Below are 27,999 nucleotides of genomic sequence, written 5' to 3'. Positions count from 1 at the left end.
TGGAGTTAAACAGCATAAACTTTATGGTTAGCTTGCTAAAAGGCCGTAACAGTTTGTAAAATAATGGCCTCGAAAGCTTTGAAGATATGTTTATTTCTCCCACTTCTTCAGTTCCCAGAACATGGTAAAAGATACTGAGTACTAATCAGTGGCATAAATTGTAAATTTGAACCCTTTACAGATAAAACTCATATATGTATTCATACATGCATGCATCTTTATTTCATTCCATGGATCTGTTAGCCAGATGACAGTAGGTTGTGGAATAAGTTATAATTATACAATACAAATGTATAAGTATATTTTAGACCAGTGGTATTCAACCTGGGGTACATGAAATTTAAAAAAAAAATATATATATATATTATTTTATGATAAACACTAAATAATCAGTAATGTAATTTATTTTAGATGTATAACTTGAATTATACGCCAACAACTTTGGGGGTACAAAGTTGAAGAGAAATTATATCTGGGGGTATATGAACAAAAAAGGTTGAAACCCCACTGTTTTAGACTATTATAAAGATTTCACATTATATAAGGAAAGGTTTTATGCAAAGTTATGATGTGTTACAAATAAATTCACCCGGTACATACATTAGGTAAATTAGAGTGCCCTAAAGACAAGAAAACCATAATGAACATTAGAAATTAGACGACAGAGCAAAAGGAGTATGTGATAAAGTATCGTCTTGATGCTGCTTTAAACTTTGCCTCATTATTTAAGACTTGTGAGACTAGATGGTAGACTTGAAAATGTCTATGTCTGAAAACGATGAGATGTTGGCATTGTTGCATTATTTGGATATTAGCAGTAGAATCTTTTGCCTACACTCTGTGTTTGTATGTTGTAACCCCTTTTTGATTCGATTTAAGCTCACACACACACACACACAAACTATTGTGATTATGGTTTTCTGCCAGAGCAGTGGTTCCTAAACCATGGTTCTTGAAATAACTGTCTTCTATTGCACCTTGTAGTCTGGTAGAAGTTTACTGACTTTTAAAAGTGCTTACTGCATCCATCCTAAGGGAAATGAGTAAGGCACACGAGGAATTGGTTTGAGATATGGAAACTGGTCAGCTGGGCCAGTGGGGAAATAAGAGTAAGGATTGGGTGAGAGCAAGGGAGTCAGTGGGAGAAAGGCAGAAAACACAGCCTGGCCAGAAGGGTGGACAGACATTGTAGCTCACACATGCAAGGGAATGTGAAATATTTTCATGGGCTTAACAAAAAGGATATGTATGAGGGTCACTCCAAATGTAATGCCCCACACTTTTTAATAAATCAATATTTATTGTATAGAATTGCTATTGATACATTTTATAGGTACATCATTTAGGAGGAAAAAACTATTTTTCCACATGGTCACCTGCACTCAGCTGCTTTTTTCCACCTCTTAAAAAGTGCTTGAATACCCACCTTCTAAAAAAGACCTGCACGAGCTGCCACTGCGCGGAAAGACATGCATATCAGCATGCCCACTTTTCCCAGATAATCACTTTGCCCAACGTAACCTGTGCTGCGGCCGACAGCATCGTCCCCTTACACCTGCAATCAGTTGTGGATGTTTCGTACTGTCTCGTTCTCACACACCAAGAATTCAATTACAGCACGTTGCTTCTGAAGGATATCAAGTGCATCCGCCATTTTGAACGTATGGTATAACAACGCCAGTAGCGGGAAGTGAATGAATTAAGCACGAATACAAAGCGGAATACGAACTATGAAAAAAGCAAGGCTGTGGAATAAAAACGTTTTATTTAATGTCGGGCATTACTTTTGGAGTGAACCTTGTATAAAAATATTATTTACATCCTGAATTACTTTAAGGTGGTTCTATCAAGCAACATATCAGTGTTACTGCCGTAGTGTATGGATATCTTAATTTTTGTAGTTGTTTGGATTGCTTAGTTTCACATTATGTCAGCTGTCTGGTGATGGGCCCTTGTGAAGTATATGTCTGGAAGGAAGGAAAGAATAGGATATATAAGGATGAATGTGTAACGTTCTATTTTGGTATGAGCCACATCAAATGTTGAGTATTAACGAACATTTCGACAAACATTGCAGTTACCATTTTCATTGATGAATCTGTAAGTGAGGAAAGTTCTGGAAGCCTTATATAGGGCACGCTGTAGGTGGCAAGTTAAATTTGATGGTGCTGATTGGTGGAACAGCAGTTGCATTGTTTTCTGAAGTGTTGGTTAATATTCAATATTTGACACTGAAATTCATTGTAGCTTTTTAGAAATGTTACCGACTTACTTTTTCAAACATGTTTTATGTATTACTTGGTAATTTTCTTAATCAAAATCAGTCACTAGTAGGATTTTTGACACTGATTCGGTTAATATTTCAGTCTCAGTTTTAATTTCTGATGTTGAAATTCTCATGTATCTTGTGAGTGAGACGTGTTCTAGTTCTTGGCTTGATGTCTTTCGTTTAGCTGAAAGTCGCCAAACACTGACAGCATTAATTTTTATCTTTTTGTGTCACATTATTAAGCACATTCCACCTAGACAGTAACATATCTTTAAAATAACGCTTTATTTTGAGTCATCTTATAACATTTATGAAAGTGTAATTTTGTTCAATGCTCATAGAATATTTAATTATGCTTTCCAGCTCTGATTTATTTATAATTATTGAACTTTAGAATGTAATTCTTACAAAAAAATTGTTAAGTTCCAGTGTCGTAGTCATGCATATAACATCTTGTCAGTAGCATCTGTACATTAAGCCAGAAAGAATACTAAAGATTTACTGAAATAAATAATGTTTCACTCATGTGTTTGTAGTAGGCCACTGGTGAGGGGATGAGGCAGTATGTTTGTTCAGAGGGTAACAAGCCAGGGCACTATTATAAGTTTAAAACACAGAAACTAACATGTCTCATAGTTATTCTAGTGGGAAACTATATATCTCTCAACAGAATATATTGGGTTCAGTGGAAAGTTTTTGCATTTTCTAACCCAACAAAACCATAAATTCAGAAGTTTACTGTAAACAGTTGGACTGAGTAAATGAATGCCTGAAAGTAAAATGTCCACATCTCATCAACAGAAGAGGAGTTGTCTTTCACCAGGACAACACCCATCCCTTTGTCAGTTCAATGTCACAGCACAAAATAAAGAAATTTTGAACCACCTCCCATATTCACTGGACTTGGCACCATCCGATTATCATTTATTCATGTCATTGCAAATCCATTTAAATAACAAGATATTTTAAAGATTCAAAGAGTTGAATGATGGTATCCTGTAACATATTTTGAATCAAAACCAAGAAGTTTTTACAAAACCAGAATGGAAAAGCTTGTGACACATTGGGAGACGGTAATGGCAAGCAATGAGAATTATGTAATTTATTAAATATTGTAAACATATTAAAAAGAAAGTTATTTTTGACTTGAAAAATACAAAAACTTTCCATTAAACCCATTAATTTTCTTCTTTCATAATGGCATGAGTTTTGAGAAATAGAATAGAAATTAAACAACAGCTAATTTTGGAGACAGATTCTAATGAAGCAGTCTGACCTAGCAGTGGAAGTGGTTTTGATAAAGTGTGGCAGCAGGTGATAATAATGTGAGCAGAACCTGAGATAAAATTTGGAATTCTGATGGTACTCATCCTCCATTGTAGCTCCCATTGTACTGAATGTATTTCAGCTGTTAGTGACGTGGACTAATGAATTATATAACCAATATTTTGACTCTTTTGACAACAAGGTTAGATGGTTATGATTTATTGATGTGCGTGTGTACATGTGTACAACCATGGCTCTTATCATACAAATGTGATATAATGAGTGGGTGACATTGAAAATTACTGGCATGATAAAATGCAATAATTTTTTCCATCTTTGAAATTTCTTCATATTTATGACAGTATGAATTAACCAGACAAGATAGACAAAAACTAATACAGACTTTGTAAACTAATATCTATCTTTAAAATTTGTCAGAGCATTTAACTATAGACATATTGTGCTGTTCAAATGGAAACTTAATTTTCAGGAAATACATTCCTAAGAAGTATAAATGCTTTAGTATAAAGATTAACAGTATTTGTGATATGACTTCCTACATTTATGATATCTTGTCTATAAGAAAGAATGAGCAAAATACAACACAGACATTGACAGCTACACATGCAACAGTGGAAAGTCTCACAGGAGAATAAAAAGGGGTTGGCCATAAACTTTGCATAGACAATGTTTTCTCCTCTTGATATGTATTTGATGACCTGCACAGCTATCAGCTATTATGAAATTGACAGAATTTCAAAGGTGTTGATAATAAGACACTAAAAATTGGATTAGAGTAACATATATGCAAGGGTTATAAATGTCTTGACAATATGGGTTATGTCAACAAAGGGAACAGATTGGCTAATAGCAGTTCAGTTTTTTGGAGAAAATGTAACTGGACAAAGAAATTATTTTTAACCTGCTGGATCCAACAGTATTGAATAGTTTTATCAATCTGTCTTCCTGTGGTAGAAAAATAGACCACAAAATGTCATCTCAATTTAGTTTCAAATTTGTTAGAAATGGCTGCAAGTTAGACCGAATCTCAGTCCAGCCCAAGAGGAAGACCAAACTTACAAATAAATCAAATGACTAATCTTGAACCTCGACATAATGAACATCAGTTAGCTGCAAGTTCACATTTGTAGTACTCTTGTGTGTTCAGTGGAGCAGAGAAAAAACATGCAAGAAATTTCATTGCTCAAATTGCAAGGTCACCCTTGGGTACAGAACTTTATTTAGGTGTTTCCCATGTAAAGATAAACTTCTACTAAAGCATGGGAAGAACATCATTTAATACAACATGCATACTGCACATTTTGATTCATATACTCCATGTTTCATTTCATTTTAGGAATCTGTGCCCAGTTTTGGGAAACAAAATTTTATGCCACTAAAATGTAGCAGTATAGAATTTGGCAACATTCTTTCAAGAACCTTTCATACAATATTTTATCACTAATATTTTAATAGATACAGACATTTTCTCATATTGCCATTTTTATAGTTACAGTTTAGCCACCAGTCCCATAATATGGGCATTTAAATAACTTACTCCCATACAATAAAGGCTAATAAAGCATTTTCTCTGATATCAGGTAACTACTTTTCATCATGCTGATGACACAGTATTATCACATGGGCCAAATGCAACCTGCAGGTTGAGAACCCCTTACCTAATCAGTTTGCTTTGTTTAGAGAAAGGAAAGTCCCATTCGTCTCTAATTTCTGTGTAAGGACCAAGCTTACAACGTGGCTTTCTTAGTCATGCTATAGGCATGTCATTAATTTTATACATTTGGAAGTGTGGTGCTGCAACTGAATTAATTATTCATGTATCCACACACACCCACTTAAAAAAAATTATGGGAATCGTACAAAACAAGCTGCTGCAGACATCAATAATGCATGTTCACATACTTGCTGAAATAGAATATCATTGGGAAGTTTTCTCTTACCTTTCAGTATTTCAATTCCATTTACCAAAGAGACTTGCCCCTTACTGTGGCTGTAGTCATGTATGTAATATTCTGCTCTTGTTGAAGTAACTTTCATCTTGTATGCTGTACATACTCTTATTTTTCACAGTGCGAGTGTAATTTTTAATCAGTTTTCTCTTTAACTCTTTTGGGAATGTGTCCTGAGTACCGTTGAACCTATAAGAATTTAAATTCCCTTGCACAACCTTATAGCCAAATTAAATGGGTATTCAAATTCTTTAAAATGCAAAGAATCTTAAAAAGAAATTCCAGTCTTCATTACAATTTTAACCTACAATCTTTGATTAAAATTAGTACTATAAAGTGTGAATCATTTTTTTTTTTAGATCATAGTTTCAAAATAATCACACCAGCAGCTTAGTTCACATACAGTTTCCATTTTGGTACCATGTTTCTTTGTTTATTCTTTGAAATACTGGAAATTAAATGAGTTAAAGTTATAGAAATTATTTAGCCCTTTAAACTTTGAAGTATTTTAAATAATATGTAGGATTTAAAATTCTGTTCTCCACTGCAACAGCATTCTGGAAAATTTTGAAAAGTTTCAAGAGAACAGACAAAGAATTGTACAGATAACTCTAATAATCTTCATAATTAAAGTTTATTCCAAGTTGGATTTGAGGTTTTTACGGTGGTGAGTCCAAAGATGGCTGTCTTCTGGGTCGTTGTGCCATGTATTCTGGTAGAAGTTTAAAGGTAAACTTCTACCAGACTACACGGCACTACAACCACTACAGCCATTTTCAGAGTTTATTCTTAATAAACATTTCTCTGTTCCTTGAAGCCATAACCCTTAACCTCATTTGGAAGTTTCCAGCTTCTTTATTCTGCAGTATCTATAATTACCAAGTCTGGATAATAAGTAAATATTGATTGTAGCAACTGTTTTAAAATTAATTCTTAAGTGACCTGATATAACAATATGCAGACTTGAGGGTACAGTTTTCAATCTTAGAATTTTTCTTAAGAATCACTTGCTAGTAACTTCACAGTAGCCATGTGGATTTAATTATATATGCTGTTTTTCTGCATGTACTTCCCCCCATCATTGGCTTTTATTCCCTATACATATGTACAAATTAACAAATAGTAAGCATGTGATAAGTTCAACATTGTAAAAGTAAGGGCAATCCTGTGGAATGTTTCCAAACTGCTAATGTAATTTAACTTTTATTTATTATAATTTAACAAGAGTTCAGATTAAAAAAATAATTATTTCTTCCAAATTGTCATTCCAAAGGAAAATGGAATACCTACGTAAAATTCTGAAAGTTCTGGACTGTGAAAATTTCATTTCATTTCAGTGGTTATACAAAAAAGAACTCCTTCAATAAAAATTGAAATTCATAGAATGCTGTGAAGTAACGGGTCCATTGAGGTGTTATAGCTTTCTTCAAAACACTTACACATGGCCATTATGTTGTGATTCCTAACCTGCATTTGGAGCTTCACTGAAAGTCTTAAAAATGGACAGAAATAAATACACCAATCACTATAAAAGGTGAGGTCTGGCAGTAGTTCACAACTTTGAAGTAGGCCTACACATAAATTCAGTAGCCCTTCCCATTTTTGTAGCTCTTGTGTAGGTTCAGGAATGTATGTGTTTGAACAGATCAAAGTGACTGAATTGCTGATGTAAGTAATCTGTGTTGCCCGTGTTAAATGAACATGCCCTATGATATGGACGCAGCCTGTGACCATTTGTAGGACCACACTAACAGTAAAATGATTAGTGAGATTCCTGATTCTCATGTTAGCAAGTATGAAGATGACAGACAGCCTTCTGGGATATTGAGCTGTGTAGTCTCGTAGAAGTTGACCAGCATTTTGAAGGTGCTTACTACCTCAACCATAAGGGCATTAAGACCCCTTACCTCATTGTCCTGATGATGGAGGCAGTAAGCACCTCCAAAACGTTAATCAACTAATGTGAGACTACACAGCACTGTATTCTATAAGAGTGTCATCTTCGGTTTAATGATAATCTCTTTGTGTAAAAATGTTTCATTGACAGAAATATTGCTCCAGTTATTGTATTTATTTGCTTAATAGTAGAGAATTTGTGTAATTGGTAGCACAATATGTTGTCAGTCCTTATTTAGTTACTTTCCATGTATTTGCATTGAACCCTTTGATTTGTACAGTATCCACAACACATCAAATGACTATTGCTGTCGTGATTACACATTTGCAAGTTGATATTAAATTAAAATTTCCATTAAGAATTTTAGTTTCTTTGCTTTTCTATGACTGCAAAGTCAGTATCCAAACTGGCATGTCCTGAAACCAAATAATGTAAGTGTATGTGTTTAGTAACAGGAAATGAATGTGAATATGTACATTTACATAAATTAACTTTTTAGACTATTTTCCCTTTTCCATAAATGTATCCGAGTACCCATCATAGGGTAAAGATTTGCATATATTAGAAAAACTGATTATGCTTGTGAAATACACTTTTAATTTTTTGTAGAATATGATGATGATTATCATCATCGCTGACTTCTGATAGTGAGATAAGTAAAATTGCTGTCCTGGGTTTCTTAAAAAAATTTAGTGTGTAGAAATAATTGGTTGTGAATGGTCACTTTTAATTACTGTTCTAAGCTTAAAAATCAGAAATCTATTAATATTCTTCGCTGTGTAGTATATGTCGATCCCATCCTGTTCCAGTAGACTTGCAAATGCAAAAGTTTGCACTTTGTGTTGGTATTGTTTGCATTGCCTATGTGCAGTTAGCCCCATGTATAGTTTCTTGACAGTTTCCTTTCTTGATTACTGAAAACTGAAAGTCATAGGAATAAATTTAAAAACATTTTATTGACAAACTGAAGGTTGTTCCAGTGTGGTTGCAGAATGGCCAGTCTTGTGTGTTCTTTTTTATCTGACAATAGATGCTCCCCCTCCCCCCAGGCTTCCTTTGGACAGCAAGTTATTTGTTATTACAGTCCAAAATAAGATATGTGTAACCACCTTAACAGATGATGAGCAGTTTGTTCAATGGCAGCCAATTAAATACACCTCAAAGGTGTTTCAGATGGACATCAGGTTACTCCCTTTTCAACAACAAAAGGAATGCAAAATTAACCGGATAATTTCATATTTCACATATAAAATCTTATGTAACTCTAAAGAAAAAGTCAGTAAGAACATGTTTAAAGAATAAACTATAATATAATCTCAAACAACATCATAAAATATTAAGATGGCTGTCTTCTGGGTTGTAGTGTCATGTGGTCTGGTAGAAATTTATGAACACTTCAGAGGTCATAGCTGCCTGTATCATCAGGATGATATGGCACTACAACCCAGAAGACAACCATCTTCATACTCATTGTTGTGAGAACCTCAAATCCTACATAAAATATTACTCCAAAGGAGAAGACACTTGGGAAGGCACCGTGAAAGTTGGAAAGATTATTTTCTTATAACCGTGACAAGCAGCTAGGCCTGAAATATGGAAGGACAAATACCTGTATCAGCCAGTCTGCATTACAGTAGAATGACAACAGATGGAAGTTTATGTTTACATAAGGATGTCAAATTTCTCTTTTGAAATATGGGACACTGAGTCTTCCTTTCTTGGAGATCGGAGAGAGGACAAAATTAACAAAGTAATTAATAATTCTCCGGTAATAATAGAACCTGATTTTTCAAAGCCACTATTACCGAAGCCCATCATTCGACATAAACTTTAATTGCTTCAATTTAGTTTGCATTGTTACAAGGTATTTCCCTAAGATCCAATTCAACGCCCTTTTGCCTCTTCCTCTGTATTTAAAGTGATCACTTTCTGAGGCGTACCTCAGTGTAATTCTTTAGATTTCTTGGGTACCCATATAAGCTGAAAGTAACAGCCGCATAAACAGAAATGATTATGGTGGAAGATGTTATTGCATTTGAAATCACTGTGTCAGGGTCATTCAGATAAGAAACAGTTACATGCTCAGACATATTTCTCTGTGGTGTTGGAACAAGTCATTGAAACAGGATGTAATCCCATATATACAGGACACTTCTTCTTCTTCTTCTTCTATGGCTCTCCAGTCCATATTCGGTCCATGGCCTCCTCAATTCTCTTCTTCCGTTCGGTCCTCTGTTAGGTCCGTCTGGCTTTGATTGAGGTTTTGAAACATCTTCCTTTTTACGGTGCAAGGTTGTTAGCCTTGCGACCAACCCCCAACCTGGACGACCAGGGTACCTGTCTTAGTCTGACCTCTCCCCCTCGACCAATCTGGCTAGGGAGGCCCTACCAGTAGCTCTTGGGATCACTGAGGTGCTCAAGCCCCACCACCACGACAAGGTGCAGGTACCATTAAGTGGGGATACAGGACACTTAGCAACCCTATATTCATAATTTAATACAGTTGTATTAGAAACCACGTAAATAAAACTTTTGTTTGTAATGTTTTAGCTGTATTGCCTTCATACTGTTTGTTTATCACTAACAGTCATGATGTATTTTTCTGTGAATTAAAATTTAATAATGCATGTTGTTGGTATTAGCTTCTTCTATTACTCTGCTGCCATAATAACCCCATTCTGACATGAAATATTGTATTCTCTGTGGAAAGCAGTTGTATAAAATTGTTCTTTTGGAAGCAGTTTTGAGAGCCTATGAGTAATCATTTCTATTCTCTTTGCTTGAAATGTAAGTTTGTATACTGGCACAAAAGGTTGATTTTCACCAGAACACCCTGAGGTAAGACATTTTGATATGTGGAATACATTCTCCTATGACAAGATTGTTGGCGGTGTATCACGTGAAATGTGAAAGACAAGAAGACTGATTTTTTTCCATGATTATGTAGTTTTTATGCATATCTTTTTCTCCCGTCAAGCCAACTACCAGCTTAATAGTGTACCATTTTGATCAATCTTGAGTGTTAATTCTTTTCATTGATATTATAATGAAAAGTAGAAAGACAGATTTTAAAACAAGAAATTAGTAAATTTTTAATAACAATTTAATTACTAAGAAGAATGTATTTTTATGATCAGATTGTTTTAATAAACTGTTTTTATCAAACTTGTGAGCAGATTAAGTTTGATGTAAAACATCTGAATTATGTAAATACTCATATATTATAACACATTATAGTAATGTCTGGTTATGTATGATTACAGTCTATCAACACAATTCTAATGAGTATGTCTACTTTAGATAAACTTGTTCACATAGGACATGTGTGTACCATTCTTTATCTTCTTTTTTTTTGAACTGTGGTCTGGTGTGAATCAGTCTTAATGTTTTGATATAGAAGGCGTATGACATGATATTCATAATGCAACTCCTGTTTGCACATATGTGTTTGTCTTTTATTTTCTCTTGTGTACTAGTTGTGCAGGAGATACCAATGGATTCAGAAATGCATAGTATTCTTTATGAATGATACCAGTTTATGCTTTTTTTTTAGTAAACATGTTAAATTTCCCAGTTTTAACCCTTTTACTGTTAGTAAAAATAAATACATACATCTGCCAGATGTATGTTGGCAAATATTTATCCATCAGAATTTTGTCATTAATGTAGTATTTCTGATCTGCACGTATCAGTGGTGAATTCTGGTCTAGATGTCAGGTCATGTGAAATTTGGACTGCAGAACATTGCCAATACTAAAAGAACCTTAATCTCTCTGTATCTCTTTCTCAGGGTGACCCATGCATAAAGGCACAGTTTTGGGATATCAGGTTAAGTGCTGAATTTATCTACTGTTCTGGCATGGCACATACAAAGCTAAGAAACACTGTAAAGTTTGTACCGCTACGTGCCGTAAAGGCGCTTGGGATGAGTGGAGGTATAACTCCTCTCTTTCTTGACCTCGGCACTAGATGGGGGTGAGTGGTCGGCATCACCCCCAGGAAAGGACCCCGGTACCCATTGTAGAGGAGGCTGGGTGGGCTCCAGAGCCGGTCTGGACTCAGAGGCTAGAGGAAAAATCCACTGCTCCCATCGGGGATCGAACCCCGGCCGCCCAGCCCGTAGTATACTGACTGAGCTCTCCCGGCTCATTAAGAAACACTGTAACATACAAGCTACATAATGTATGCAGCTGATTTATTGAACAGAGAAGATTTTTTACATCCCTGCAGTTTTAGTGGTGACAGCACACTTCTATCATGACCAGAGTATCAGCCACTGACACCTTAAACTGAACATCTGTGTATGATTTTTTTTCTTCAGTATTAACCAGAATAAGAAGTCGGTCCACATATTTGGCTGAATATTTTTGTCCAAGATCCTTGCTTTTGCACATGGTGGAACAGTTTCAGCTATAACAATAAAAGGGTTAAATATTTTGAAGTGAAATTTCAATGACTGTAAAATAAGTTTGAAGATCACTTGGTGTTCCTTGTTCCAATCAATTTTCCGTGTTGTGCAGATTATAAGTGAGTTGTGTTATTATGTGTAGGGAATGACAGTCGGGCCAAGTAATCAAAATCTAAAAACAAAATATACGTGGAAATTAAATAAAGCGTAAAGTCTAGCATGCAATTGGGTAAGTTTACATCTTTATCTTTATTCCTGTGCATGGATATTAGCACTGCATTGTGTATGTCATTTGCACGCAGTTTGTTATTAGGTAGAAAATACCTGTTTTGCACAGAAAATTTAAGTGTTATATTTTCTGTTTTGTTTCATCTTGTTAGATTTTGAGAGTGGGATAAATAACTGGTAAAAATGGAAAGAAACAGTTTAATTTTTAGGACTGTAACGACCCATAGAGTGAATATTTTATCCCTATCTTCCTTTCCAAGAAAATGAGGCTCAAAATGTGACCAAGGTAATGGGCGGAGGGACAATGTTATGTGTTGAATGAAGAATGTATGATTAACCTGAGCATTTAAAATTAGACACTTTGGAAGGCAGATTAACAAATAACATAATAAGATACTGTGGATGTATTTGAGAATAAATGAAGAGAGAATCCCAAAAAAAGGTCTTGGTAAAAGGAGAAGGTTTTGAACATGACAATAAAAGTAAAATGTGCAAGAGGGAGACTAACATATATGGAAATGATAGGAAAGATGTTACACAGAAAGAATGAAGAACACAGGAAAACAATGAGGTGGAGCAGTTGTGGTAAGGCAAAAATAGGAAGATGGCTTGGTTGTCACATGATCCACAAAAAGATGAAATGTTTTAGGGGGAGAAAAAGTAGTCTTGTAGTTAGTTGCAGAATATTAAACTATTTACTTTACACTTGTAATTTAAAAACATTAATTTTGAATTGAAACCCTCCTAACCTCTGCAGTTCAGTTTCCTCTATTAGAGTTGCTTGCTATTCATCATTACATGCATTAATTTTGGTATTTCTGAACTATATGCTTTTGTTAAGATATTTCATCTGGTTTCACATAGATTTTATGAAGCATTTAAAAATTACTGTTTTAATTTCTATGAATCTTTAAATATGAGAGCACCCAAGAAATTGGTGTTTGAGTGATAATATTGTATTTTTAATAATAAATAATTTTTTTAGTTGTTTGGATACATATAAAGACAGTACAAAGCAGCTGATCATAGGAAGGTTAATAAATAAGACAATTTTTTGAACATTTTATGAGGATACAAGGGTTTCTGTGATATAGCCATTATATATATTTAATTTATTTCATATTTTCCAACCTCTTGGTATATCTTGTCAACCTAAACTAACTTTGTATGCCTAATTTATTATTTATTCATCCAGTGACTTACACATATATAGTATGAGAAACCTACATTTAAATTTAACAGAAGAAACAGTGGATTTTAAGAAAGCTGTTTCCTTCACTATCTCTTTACTTTAATCACTACTAGGAAAATTTAAACAGTTCCTTTGACTTAAGTGTATTCGTTAAGCTTTATCATATATGAGAAGGTGGCTTAATTCACATACCACTGAGCTGCCAGCCAAACTTTAACTCTGCAGTTATCAGCTTAGCAGTATGGACATAAAGCTGGAATGTGTGTAAGATGTGATGCAAAGATGAGAAAGGTTAGTGGGACTCCAAATAATTCATATTACAGAAATGTGGTGTCAGGAGTGGAAGTGAAAGGCCATACACTTAGAAAAAAGTGTGGTAATGAAAATTATGTATTTAGAATGGGTTGGTCTAAATTCAGTACAAGCATGAAAGTTGTTTTGCAAAGATTTGTATATTATTCCATCTTGTAAGCAAGACATATTCAATGTAGATCCTGTGTTGTCTTCTCTGTATGTGTGTGTGTGTGAGCGTGCACGCTATACCCACGTGTATATATAAAAGAATTTGGCCTGAGATAATAATAATAATAATAATGAGGGAGGAAAGTTTAGTTACCTGTTTTCTAAGTACTACATATTAAGGCATAAATTAGTCATGGAACAAAAATCTCCATGAATTCTAGATCTCAGCATTAGATGGTGAAATGTCACTTCACGCTCTTACTACTTTATACCTGGGGAAAGGGGATATGAGGCTAAGTGTGTCTGAGTGTCATTCAGGAAACTACAGGATACTAAAGAGAACATTCCAGTGCCTGTACAAGAATTTAAACCATGGCCATTCATCCTATAGGTTTATATATGAAAGGGGAAACAGAATAGTGAAATTATCTTTGTGTTAAATTATTGTTCATTTTTACTTTATCCATTATTTTGGTGTTTTTAAAACCATAATGTTTCATAAGTTGGTCCAGATTTGAGAATAACTTGTCCAGGGTGCCTAAGTAAGTTGTTCTTGTGTCCACCCTTCACCTGATGACGAAGTAGAAACAATTTCCAAATGTTTGCTTTTAATAATACAATGTGTCACACAAACATCAGAAACCGTCAAACTTTAAAATTATTTTTGCAGGGCAGGTAAAAATAGTTAACAATTATGAATGAATACATATTAATTTATAGTACTAATAGTTATATTTTTCTGTCTACATTAATGAATTTTATGACCTCCCTGGTGTCTACTGAGACATGGCATATCTATTGCAAAATACTGATTTAAAGACACTTCCTACAGTCCTCACCTTGCATGCAGAGATTCATGCCTGCCCAGTTCTGTAACTTTTCAATTGGGGTAATGTGAGGATGGAATGGTTGTTAATGCAGTTATTTTACAACCGCTGAAGTTCAGTTATTTATCAGTGAATGAGATGTGGATGTATGTGGTTATGACTAGGTACCATCATCATTAGATACTATTCAGGTATTATCACATTATGTCTGGAGGATCTGAGGGAAGAGAACCCTGAATGAGTTTAGCTGGTCCACAGCTGCTGTAACTTCTGTTTTACTCATGTTAGCATTCATTCATTGTTGTCAGCTTCCTGACAGAACTATCTCTGCAGTTCTTAAATTATTTATTTTATAAAACATAATGCCCAGAAGTATTTTTGGACTTAATGCATTCTTGTATCACATAATTTACTATAAAGCCAGCAATAAATTAATTTGTAAGTATGATACAGTGCAGCGTGTTAAATGGTTTCATATATTCACTGTCTTGTCACAGTATTTGCTATATACGTACTTTGCTTATTGGTATTTTATATTTAGGAGATGTAAATACTATCATTAGTTCTGCCATTATTAGGGGAATATATTGTGAATATTAAGGTAAACTTACAAGCAGAAAGTGTTCTTGTACATAAGACACTTCCTAACCAATGAGAGTAGACTGATAAGAAAATTTAGATGATTTTCTTGATCTGGAAAGGGTAAGGCTCAGTTTGAGTTGCACAAAAATGGATTGTGTTTATGATCATATTTCTATAAGTAGGATAAAATTGTACAAACTTCATAATCTACACATTAATGATTATATATCACCTTTCAGAGTTGATTAAATGAGATTTGATATACTAGAAAGAAATTGTGTTCTTTTGCTGTTATTGCAAAGCATGTATGTATTACCATAGCATTAATATTGCCCAGCCCACCAATAATTTGTTGCTTTAAGCATGCCCTACATACCATGTAGGTTAATGCTTGTCAAGTTTTCTTTCCATTCTGCTTGTATTTGCTGCTGTTAAGAAGCAAGAACCAATATTCGGCGAAGGCAAGTGCTTATGGACCCTTTCTTTTGCTGTTGGTAAAGTAAACATCTCCTTCATGTCTCTGTTTATAATGGACCCAGCATCTTGTAATGACAGTGTTATTATTTTCTGTTAAATGCATGATTCTGTCATATCTTCATCCCTGCCCCTGACTCAGAAGTGTGTTACTTGCTATGTAATTACACGAATTACTTCTCAGAATACACGTACTTAACGACTTATATGTAAGTTCATATAAAAATTTCTGAAAATAACATAATTTGGATTTCTATAGAACTGATGAATACTTGACTTTCTTCAGGAAGATTTTCATATTGCATATTTTTTAAAGTTACTCAGAATGAGATTTGTGCTTGAAGAAAATGAGATGTGTAAAATTATGCTTCATATATTCTATTTAACTTGATATGAACATTGAAAAATATAAGTATATTTCAATATTTATAACCTTTGCTGCACATCATTCTTTTCCAGCTTCTAGAAGTCAAGTATACGTATGCTATGGACATGAATCTACAACACATTACTCATTGTTAGAGACATGTTAATTTTGTTTTAGTACTGAAATCATGTTTGTATTTGGAATTATTATTATAATAATTATCAGTTCATTCTGTAACATACACTTTGGCATAACTTCTAAGAGTTGCTAACCATTGCAGTCTTCTCTGTATTGATAACAAAATGTACATGGAGAAATCTCATCACTTGCCTTCACCGAGTGTGTGGTTGTTGTTTCTTTCAGCAGGTGGCACTGGTCGCGGCGGCACAAGCCACTCAAGCAGTGAGGCTCATATTGATCCTGAGAACCAGCAACATGCCCATACTGAGAAACCTGCATCAGGTCAACAAGGTGAAGGGGAGGGGGGCATGGAAAACCCATCAGTCAATCACAACATCAGCACTGAATATATCAATGGCAACAATCCACAGGACGCAAAGAAGAACGACAAGGACACACCTGTTTAAGCGATGTATATTTTTGAACTTGGTGTGGTGGAAGTGGATTTTAGTATGACGGCACACTGATTTTGTAACCTGCAACTGTACAGAAATTGACTAGGTCTTTAAAAAAGAAGTTAAAATGTAGTTTATAGGTTAGAGATTTGGTATTTTTAGTAATAAAGACAAACCCTAGATCCTCAATACCGTAAGGATGCATATTAATTAATACTGATCAAGTCACTTTGCACTTATTAGTCAACTTTGTTGCTGTATTTATACTTTGATTACTTTCTCTTTGCATTGGGAGTTCTTAAGTTGTCACATTCACTGCCAGGCATCTGAATGCCAGTTTTAAACTTGTGGGCCAAGCAACCATGCTAAAGTATTTTTTTCATTCAATAAAACAAGTGATTCTGTCTATATATAATCCCCCCCCCCCTCCAAAGTCTGTTCAGAAACCTCTGATGTTTTGTGTGAAGTTGTTTGGAAACTTGGAAAATGCATAAAATATTATAACTTTGATGGTACCATTTTTGGTACTGTGAGAGCATGACCACTTGAAAAGCAGTGAGTGCGTTAATTACTATAGGTTACTAACTGAAGTAGGAGCAACAAATATATAATTCCTCTGAAAGTACTGGATTTACCTTTTGGATATAACACATTTTAATTTTGTTGGCAGTATATGAAATCTGAGGTTCTCATAGTATTGAAGATGTTGATGTAGCTACTGAGTGGTAATGCCATGTTAAATTATAGATGGATAATAATGTTTTAGAGGGACAGTGTTATCTACCTACAAGTCTATACTGTATTACAACCCAGAATACATTGACTTTGTTGATGGCAGGTTACAGAATCAGCTGTGCTTTAGTAAATATTTGTCATTGTTCTGAACCACAGTGAACTCAAATATCCATAGCCCTTCTGAGAGAGGGATGTGTAATCTCAGTTCTTATTGTTGTGAAAGTACCCTTCTTTTTACAAGAAGCAGATATTTTGTGAATTGTAATACCAAATGTTTATGAGTGTACGCCGAACTGACAGTGCAGTATGCCAATTCATTTACGCAGTTTCTACTATGGCAGGTAAACTGACAGTTGAATCTCCTGCTCATTTGAGTGATGCTTGTTTGTTCAATTTTGGTGTAAAAGTAGTGTGTAATGTACTTGTTTATAGCATTATGATATTTTTGTATGTGCGAGTCCCTGTTAATGAAACAAAATGTTTGAGGATATTGGGGTTCAAGGACATTATTTGTCATCCTAATGATGTTTCATAGGCATCAGTTCTCAGAAATTATCAGTTTATTTTCAACAGTTACTTTTAAAAAATACTTAATAATGGTTATAGCCATTGTTGGATGAAAAGTATATTGATAGTTTATTTGGATTTAATTTTTGGGATGTTTTAAGTAAATTTGGTTTTATCACACAGATTTACAAATCATTTATGCCGTTGGACATAAATGTTGGTTCTCTCTTCAAGAAGTTGATTTTTGTAGATCATCAGCTACTTATGCCAAGAAGCAGTCACGTTGTAGATAGAGTTTTAACATTAAAAACCACCATTTACAGTAACATGTATTAATTAGTCCATTAGTTGTTTTTAATTTAATTGTTCAGTTTTCTGATGGTTCATGAAACAAGATTCTTAATGTATGTTCTTTGGTCCCATATAATGTTTAAGTTATGAATAAAAAATATGTTGGGTTATCAGTCATGTGTAGTGAGTGACCATTTTTGGTTTTTTTGTTATTGTTGAGGTAGGAATTGATGTGGCATGAAGATTTGTTTCAGATAACATTGTCTTATTTTAAGTTTTGTATAAATTGTCAATTGGTACAAAATTTCTTGAGCTAAACACGTGCAGACAGCGTGAGAGGGCCTTTTCTCATTTATGTCACATTGGAATCCCCCCCCTTTTTTTGTGAGAAACAGGCATGTGTGGCATCTGTCAGTGGTATTGTCCTTGATCCTCATTGTCTTCTGTCCCATGAACAGGGCAACCTACAATTAGGAAAGATCTGTAAATCAAAGTAACAAATATGTTACTGTGTGCATAGCAACAATGCAGTGATACTGCCTCACAAATTCCAGATTTATATTGGAAATTTGAAACTTAGTGAACAAATATAGAAGAGAGATGGAAGATAGTATTGTGTGTGTTTCCGTGTGCTCATCCTATATGTGCAGGTTCTCAAGAAATGTTTCTGATTTTGATGTGTGATGTGACATGTGGTTGCTGACCATGTGTGTATTCATTTTTGCAAAGATTTGGAAACATGTTGCATTTAGACATGGTAGTTTAATGGTAAATGTAATGAGTATTTTCTCTTTTTAAAAAAGAGACAGTGGTATTATAAAATGATGCCCCACCAAAGCTTCAGATACTGTCTTCATTCAGTTTTTGTTATAACTTCTGTGGTAGATCATTTTTTTGGCATTACGAGGGTCCAACGCACTTCACGTCAACAGTTCACGAACAAAAATCTGCAGTGCTGTTATTATGAACAAAATATTCGTTGCAACCACATTCAGTTTTAAGTAACTGATGCTCCTCAGAAATTATTTACTTATTGACTTTTTCCAGGGTTTGCAGAAAATATGAATGATTGAAATTAAATTTTATAACAAATGTAGTTACCTATGAATTCTAATATTGTGTGGTTGTTAAAGTATGCGATACATTACAAGATTCTTCAAAAGCAAATGTAATCTGCAGGTGACTGTTTAAACACCGGTTGTTCCCTTGTAATTACATCACATAAGAAGTCTGCCACAGTATATATGTATGTTTATTGAGATATTTTAAATGTTTCCAGCATTCGGATAATTAATTGTGATATTACAAAACTGTATAGGGTGATCTCAACATGAGTGTGATGCATACTGCTGGGCAGCTTATTATCTGTTTGGCATTGAACATTGTAAAGATGATATATTCTCATAACATTCTCAGAAATATTAGTAAGTTTTTTATGATAAACTTTATTGATATGTTATATGTGTTAACAATTATGTAACAATACTCTTAAGAGGTTCTTGTTCAGCCATCACAAGTAATTTTTTTGGGACAGACCCTTTCCATTCAGCTGTTGGTGGTTGGAGTATGTTCACCATTCCTGAGTCCTTGTTCCAGTCTCCAGCCAGGTAGTGACCACCAATTCTTGACTTTCTCTTGATTTTCTCTTTCTATTACTGAATTTGTGCTGCCATCTGTTTTCTGTCTTATAATGATTTACTGCATCCTTGATTGCTGCCAGTTAACAGAAATTTTGTTGTAAAGAATGTTCTCGTAAGCAAGTGATCTTTGCTGTAAACTCCAATTTCTCACCCATAATAAATCTAGACTTATAGGTCCCCTCTGTCATCTGTCATTCTCATCTTATCATTGATAGTAGAAGAAAATGGCTGCTACAACCTTAGGAATGAATTCGGGGGGGGGGGGGGGGGGGGGGGTCTGGGAGATGCCAGGAAATTTGGTAAAACCATATCTGTAGGCATTTTCCACTGGATATTGTACATGCAAAAGGAAAGTTGAAAGGGTTAAAAATGTTTACCATTCTTAGAAACATTTTTAGTAATATGTCTAAGTTTTAAATAATGACCGCTGTTATTTATGGTTATATTTTTTGAGACCATGCATGTTGGCAAACACCCATTCTGGATGAAGTGATACCAAGTGTATTATGTGTAGCATATATTCTCACATTAATTTTCTACCCAGAGATTAAGATATGTGGAAACTTGTGAGAAACAATGCAAGCCCATGTCATTCCCTTACAATGATCATGTTAATTCCAATACAACATTCTCACACACTTTTTTGTTTTCTCATCTATTACAACAGTATTGAATTTTTATGCACATACGCGAGTATGCGCATAAAAATTTAGGTCATAATTATGAATAACTTAATTTTTGCTCTGTATAGAATTTATTATGCATTTGTATTACCATTTCTTGTTATTTCTTTGTTTCAATTTATTTTAATAGCCACTGTGTACATCATTGACAATCAAGTCTCTTGTTCCTCATGATTTTAACTTTTTAACTGCTGCAGTGCCACTGTATTTGTCATTCTGCATTATGAACCTTTAATTTGCAGTGACTGCAATTCTTCTGTCTGCTGCTGTTGGTATATTTTTTTCCCTATATCCTCAGACATATCTGTTATGAATGATTAGTCTAGACGTCAGTGCCACTTTTTGTTTTTTATCCCATTGTCATAATTGGTCTTTTCTACTTGAGTTTGCTATGAAACTGAGGCTGCAATGAAAAACATGTCCTTGTGCAACCAATGTAAAAAAATATTTGGGTCAGTGGAGTACATGAAAATGTTAGAGCAATCCTTCCTTGCTGAAAGTTTGATATATTTTCCATTTGAAATGTGTGGAAGAGATGGGAATTCAGATGCTCGTATTTAGGTAGCAGTTAAATGGTTAAAATTTTGTCCCCCCACCCCTCCTCCTCTAACCCTCAAAATCTACTTTGAAGTACAATTTTAGATGTGGTGTCAAATGTGAAGGTATAGAACTGGCCTGTAACTAGTGTGAAACAAGCAGTTGTGATAATATCAGCACTCCACAATGATTTTAGTTTTAGGATGTTCAGATGTATGTAATTTGTCATAATTAAAACAAGACAATAAGTGTACAATCTTTCCACTTATTTTGTTCTCATTTAGTGTGCAGAGTGTAAGCCACTTACTTTATTACTTGAAGAAGGAATCTGGTATTTCATGTTTGTCTGTATTCAGACACGGTGAAATTTAGTAGATAAGGTTTGGCCTGTTGGCTGGCCCAGAGTGCTGAAACTGAAAAGAGGAAATCAGCAGAATATAGAAGCAGATATTAAATTAGATCTGTACCTTAGATATGGACATCCCATAATACCAATTCAGAGTGTGTGTGTGGTTTATGGTTTTTTAGGTCCTTTTTTCCATGAAAAAATATTCATGGACTATGAGAGTTTAACAGTCACTGTTTAACCTCATTAGTACAAGTGTGGTGACAAATGACCTCATGAAAACCTAGTGTGATCTAATGGTTCTTCAGTTTAATATTTTGTTCATATCAGTATGTATTCAGTTTTTTGTAATAGTCACTTCATTTAAAAATGAACTTTGTGGTTAATATCAGCAAATAGATAACTATATGTATAATTTAGGCCAGAATTGTTTAAAAAATAAATGACGTGTTATATTTTAATCAGTGATGGAAACTGAATGAATTTCTTATTCAAAGAAATTATCTATTAAAATATGACTCCAATTATTATCTTCTAACATAAGCAATCACATCTCCAGCGTACATCAGATGTGTCAGGTGGAAGAATGATTTAACTAATGCTAGCAATTTGTGGGGTTTTTAATTGGTGTTGATATAATTGTGGTTTGTAAGGTTAATGAGCAGCACAAATCTCAAATATTTTATGTTTGTTGCATGTCCACTGACAGGCATCAGGTGTCAGTGGAGACCTGCAGGGTGTGTGGTCCATTTGCATACTATTGACCAACATTTCATTGTTACATTCATGTAAGAGAAATATATGTAGCCGTGTTGTTCTATATAGTAATTCAATATGGATATTCCCAAACATGTATGGAGTATGAATACGAAATTTGAACAACAGATTGAGAATTATTTCATTACATTTAATTTGTAGAAGTATGTTATATGGAGACTTCTTCATTCAAGTCATGGGACGTAAAAATTGTACTGAGTTTAATCAGGTCATACATACACGTCTCAAAATTGGATGGTAAAACGTCAGATCTGGTTACTTTATTTTTTGTATAATTTGTGTAAGTAACTTGCTAGTTGCTGAAAATTGCTGCTGTAGATACTGACTGCAGAATTTATAAGTATACTTGTAGCAAGATATCTCTGAGCTTCGTTGACATTGATGGCCAGGCAGATGAGGTATGGGGACCTCAGTCTCACAGATATCTTGTTTCCAGTATAGCATTCCTGAAGAATGAAACACTGCAAGTTTCTTGTATGTGTAATCTGTAAAGAGATGCTGATAACATTTAATTTAGTGCATATTTTCTTACATTATCAGAAATCTGCCTGTACATGTTAAGGAGTTGTAGATCTTTCTGAAGTATCTTACATGAATATGGAGGAACATGGGTGGAATAGATTTTGGTGCACATGACAGTTTAAAGATGATGGCTCATTTTATCATCCGGCCATGGGTTTAACTGTGCTAGGGGAGAGCTGTTGTTTTTGCACTGTAAAAATTTTTTCTAAACAATTGTGACATTAAATCATTGTGTGATACAAATTATGCTTAATGTTTAACTTCTGCCAAATAAATCTGCCTCTCTGTCACCATAATTGTCATATAGTAATCTGCTGTGCTGTTAACATTACTTAGGAGATTAAATGCCTGGAATGTTGTTCTTCTTATGCTATGCTGACTATAGCATTGCTTCTCGGAATGAATGCATTGTGACATTCACTGATCACAAAATGGTGTTGCTAACACAAGAGAAATGCGGAGGACGTTGGGTTAAACATGTGATATTTTTAAATGGTATTATACCAGTGCTGTGGCTGGAGGCAGACTCTGTGGCAGATATGTTGACCATGTCACCCTCTGTAAACAGTAAAGTTCCCCCTACTCAAATACAGATTTCTCTGTTAATGGTTATGATTATAGATGTCAGTCACATTGGTACCAGTTGATCAGTGAATAATGATTCTGTTAAAACTATTGAAATACTTCTTGCTTTCTAATACTCTGTCATGAACAGTGTTTTAAATTTTTAGTAGCTTATTTCATATACCACTTCCTCTCATGCGTGTCTTTGCAGATTTAGTTGGCCTTAACGGGATAATGTGAAGTTTCAGAAGTCTTATTTTATATCATTATGCTCCATCTCCACACTCAAGTGTCAGTGAGGGTACATTTTTAAGACTAGGATGACATCTCAGGCAAAATTAGTAATGTCTTTCACATGAAATTTAAATATCTGAATAGGGAAAAATTCATAGTTATATTATATAGTATTCTGAACGGAAAGGTAACAAGACATCAGTTCCTTCTGTGTGTAAGATTAAAAATGTGTTCCACTGTACTTTTAATTATATTATTTACATAAAATGAGACTGGGTAGATGGAATTGGATTGCTAATGGGAACACTGGGATTTCCTCGTGTCCAGTGCAAATGAAATCTTGAAATGTTGCTGCAGCACAGATGTGACCACACATCTACATCTAATCTCTTGGTTGAGTACCCATAAACTTTATCTTCACATCCATATATCATGTCATGATCTGTTTTTTGTTTTTTTTATCTTTTACGGTATCAGTTGGCAGGTCTGTACAAAGGGGATATTTTTGGTAGTGTAAGAACAAATGTTATCATGGTTAATGTGATGAGGATGAAATTACATTCAGTATTTGCCATATACAGCACCAATGATATTCTAACCATGGTCCTGTAGTTTATAAAATAAGGAGTACTTATAATTTTAAGAGTATACAATAAACACAAGATTTATATTTAAAGTTAGATGAATCTGTTAGTGTAACTATTCATATAATATATTTTGATGATTATGAAAGAGAAATTATTGTAAGTGTATGCATTCCAATTTTAAATAATGTTGTAACAATGTTTTCTTGAAGGAAATGAGGTAAAGAGTATTTCTTTTGTTTGTGTGTGTACTTGTGTGTATGTATGATATCTACAATATAAATATTTATATGGGATGGGGTACAGATTCATAAATAAGTTGTACAAAATTAAAATTTGAAACTGACTGGTCTTTATATAATCATGAAATTATCATCATTATTGTAGTAGTAATTACATGATTTTTGCTCATTATTCTTCAGGTCTTATTAAAAAAAATTTCAGCCCCTCAGGATCATAAGTATTATGAGTTTGGCTGTGTAATGTAGCCAGAATCTTTAGTATTATGTTCTGTGTACACACAATAGATGCTTTTTGTTTGCTTTAGTTACTTGAAAAATTACATTGTTCTTTTTAACTTTGTTCTGATGAACAAGAGGATCTGAATTTAAGAAGTTATAAATCAATATGCTGCACAGCATGCACCAAATATCCAAACCAATGTTAGACGTGTGTAAAATCATCAGCAGAACCACTTTTACCAGTATTAGGTGTAGTTGGCCTGTTAGATAAAAAAAACAGATTTTTCCCATCACTTTAAACGTGTCTTCTGTTAGTGAAGCGATAATTTTGTATAATTTGATGGGAGTCTTAATTATTGCAACTGTCCTTTTTCTTTTGTAGTGTTGATTTGATCAGTTACTTGGTTAAAATCATCAATAATTTGTTATCAAATCTAAAACTTCTTGACGATGGTGAAGAGTCAATTGAATAAAAATTTACTTGGATATTATCCATCGTCTAGTAAATATAAAACGTAAAACGACGTTTCGGAGATGGGACTCTATCTCCGTCTTCAGGTTCCTACACAGTTGGGCCCACTAGATAGAGCTAATCCCTATCTCCGGAAGACGGAGATAGAGTCCCATCTCCGAAACGTCGTTTTACGTTTTATATTTACTAGACGATGGATAATATCCAAGTAAATTTTTATTCAATTGATTAATTTGTTAGTACATCTTTTATGGTCCAAATGTTCCATGCAACAAATATTAGCTAATATTAAACATCTTTCATCAGTCATCCTTATAGTCTGTGCTTTATTACTCTGTGATAGTTTAGTCGGTGAAGTTGCTGGCTGTAGGCTTGAGAACCAGGTTTAAATTCCTGGCAGTTATCAGAATTTGTTCTTACCAAAATGTCCGGAGTGGCTCTGAGAACCATCCAGCATGTTACCCACTGGATACCATGATTTCTTTCCTGTGGGAGGAAATGGGGGAATCCATGGTAGAAGCATGAATTTGACACTCACTTTCATCTAACAGTGAGATCTAGAAAGCATGGAATATCACCTTTATCATTTCTACTATTTGGTAACATTGGTGTAGCAAGTGCTTAATAACTTCATATTTTCATATGTTATGAAACTTACCAGCTCAGTTAGTGTGTACATAGAGAAGCAATCCAAGCTTTAGCTATATGATTGGGCAGAATTACAGAGATATTTACTTAGAATTTGTGTTAGCATTGTTATTTTATAAATAATGGTTAAGTATAGATATGTGATTCAATAAAATTGTATTTAGAATTAATATCAGATATTATCACAAACTATCATGCATTTTTAATATCACTTAGTTAGGGTGGGTTGGGAATTTTACTCAGAAACAATTTTCTTTTGTGTTCATATCTTGTAGATATGACAAGAACTTAAACATTTTTTAAATAAAATAAAAATTTGAGGAAATAGTGCAGAATTTTGTTATTGTGATTTCTGAGAAAAGCTGCATGAGAATGTTCTTCCTACTGCCATTCATAAATTAAATCATAGAACTGTGACTTTTGGAGAATGTAATAAAACATTTAATTGTTTCATGAGGATATTATTTCTGATTGCTATATAAATTGTTTCTGTTAACATTAGAATTATTATGCAGACTATGTTAAATACTGTTACTTAAAGTCATAGAGACTTTGCTGAGAAGAAAATTACTAAAGGGAAAACTGACTGTTTTACTCATGACAGTAAAAGAACAGAATATTTGTTAAACTGGAATTGAGGTTTTTCCTAACAATTTCAAACCTGGCTAGATACTCGTCAGACTACCCTTGTAACATGCCCACCATTTCATGCCAGAGATGTTTATGTTTTGTCACATTACCACTTCTAACAGCTATCCAGTACATCTCAGTTTTCTGTTAAAACCTTAACATGCTGCTTGTTTGCTTTCATAAAGTGGCACTCTTTTTTATGAAAATGTATTAAGCAAGCTACAGCACCCACTCCTTGACCAATTTTTCTCAAAATAAACTGTACTGATCTAATTGCATTGCTTATTTCTTATATCACACATCTATAATAAATTGTTCCTTGATGCTTGTAAGTATGTGATATGAGATTACTCATTTACATTCATCTTAAATAAACTTCGTAAAAAGTTAAGTTTAACCTTTATCGTGTAGTAACAGGTTTTAAATCCCTGTATTATAGGGCTGCCACCTGGACATTAACTCCTGGTTTAATAGTTAGCAGCATGACCAGCTGGATCGCAAATACATTGCTCTACATGCGTTATAAAAATTAACACAGTGACAGGTAATGCTAACCTTTTAACTGACACAAACGTTATTATGCTGTGAGAAATAATCACTGAATTATTCTTACGTATCATTACTTCCAGGTTATAAAACAGATGGCTCTGATGTAAGATAACACCATAGCATTGCAAGTTGATAAACCTGATTAAATACAAAATACAGCATTTTATGCATTAAATCATGTATGGTTACATAGAGACAAAACAGTAGTGGACATAATATGCACTATTATATTGTATATCGGAATCAACACCTTCCTAATAAATTGTATAAAGGAACTTACAGTGGGAGTTTGCAAGGAGGTGGTGTTGGGAAAACAAATTTGGTTTCTGGAACTGGTGTTAATGTTGCTGTTGATTGGAGGAGTGGAGCTGAATCCAGGGAGAGAGTAGTCAGATTGTGACATATGTGCAGAATCAAAATAAGGAGAGTAAACATATTAAAAATTTATTAGAGATTTACAACCAGTAAATTAAGGAACTTGAAATGAAATATGTAACTTGGAACCCACAGAGGTGCACAAAATGTGTACCCTTTTAAATCCTGCACAAAATCTATATTTCTTACAAAAGTGTTGCATATCACATACACACTAAAGGACACTAGCATGGAAAGTTGTTTTTAGTGCAGAACATGTTCAATATGACTCCCATTCTGCCTCATCACCTCTTCTTTTGAAAGTGTGCAACACAGCTGGATGATAATGGCTCTGAATTACATTAATAAACCAAGTTTCCATGGGTACAGTTTGACCATCAATCCCTAAAGAAACATGCCAGGTAACAATCACTGCGTCATTGAAGAAGAATGGCCCAATTATTCCGTGGCTTGATATGGCAACCCATGTTGCATCACAACTTATTGCAACAGGATTGCTGATCAAAACCCAGTGGGTTATGCAAGATAAAGAAGGGCCAGACACAGCTGATGTGGTCCTTGATTTTCTGTATGAGAGCTTTGGTCCCAGAGTGATTTCTCGTCATTTTCCTGGATGTCATGACTGTTGACAGGTCTGGCCACCCCACACCCCAGACATTAATCCATGTGATTTATTTCTGTGGGGCTTCATTAAGGACAAACTGTACTCAAGGAAAACTGGTTCTTTAATGGAACTCAGAGCCATTATCATCCAGCTGTGCCACACACTTTCAAAAGACTTCTGCCATAAGGTGATCAGTAACCTACAAGTTCATCTAGAAGAGGTGACGAGGCAGATTGGAAGTCATATTGAACCTGTTCTGCACTAAAAACAAATTTCCATGCTTGTGTCTTTTAGTGTGTATGTGATATGCATCACTTTTATAA

At 34.3% G+C, this 27,999-nt stretch overlaps 2 protein-coding genes across 4 annotated transcripts in view; both read left to right on the top strand.

Moving 5' to 3' along the window:
* Fas3 (fasciclin 3) overlaps positions 1–27,999 on the top strand; it is a 154,468-nt gene that overhangs the window by 110,732 nt on the left and 15,737 nt on the right. The window lies entirely within an intron of this gene.
* On the top strand, positions 6–26,421 carry LOC147872205 (uncharacterized). 3 transcript variants are annotated; one of them, XM_087358644.1, is made up of 3 exons: positions 1,890–2,023; positions 11,953–12,039; positions 16,306–26,421. In XM_087358644.1, the coding sequence occupies exons 2-3, from the start codon at positions 12,030–12,032 to the stop codon at positions 16,527–16,529; spliced, it is 234 nt and encodes a 77-aa protein (XP_087214770.1). In that variant the 5' UTR covers positions 1,890–2,023; positions 11,953–12,029; the 3' UTR covers positions 16,530–26,421. The 3 variants fall into 3 exon arrangements, 2 of the variants coding, with proteins under 2 accessions (XP_087214768.1, XP_087214770.1); XR_015537834.1 differs by lacking the exons at positions 1,890–2,023; positions 11,953–12,039 and adding an exon at positions 6–1,837 and having other exon boundaries at positions 16,306–16,419; XM_087358642.1 differs by lacking the exon at positions 11,953–12,039 and having other exon boundaries at positions 1,884–2,023.

The sequence above is a fragment of the Zootermopsis nevadensis genome, unplaced genomic scaffold (assembly GCF_977971745.1).
Source record: "Zootermopsis nevadensis isolate Lab colony 2312 unplaced genomic scaffold, Znev_1.0 Znev_ptg000030l, whole genome shotgun sequence".
NCBI classification, from domain to species: domain Eukaryota; kingdom Metazoa; phylum Arthropoda; class Insecta; order Blattodea; family Termopsidae; genus Zootermopsis; species Zootermopsis nevadensis.
The sequence above is the reverse complement of the archived record's forward strand: the minus strand, read 5'-3'. Positions and strand labels throughout refer to the sequence as shown.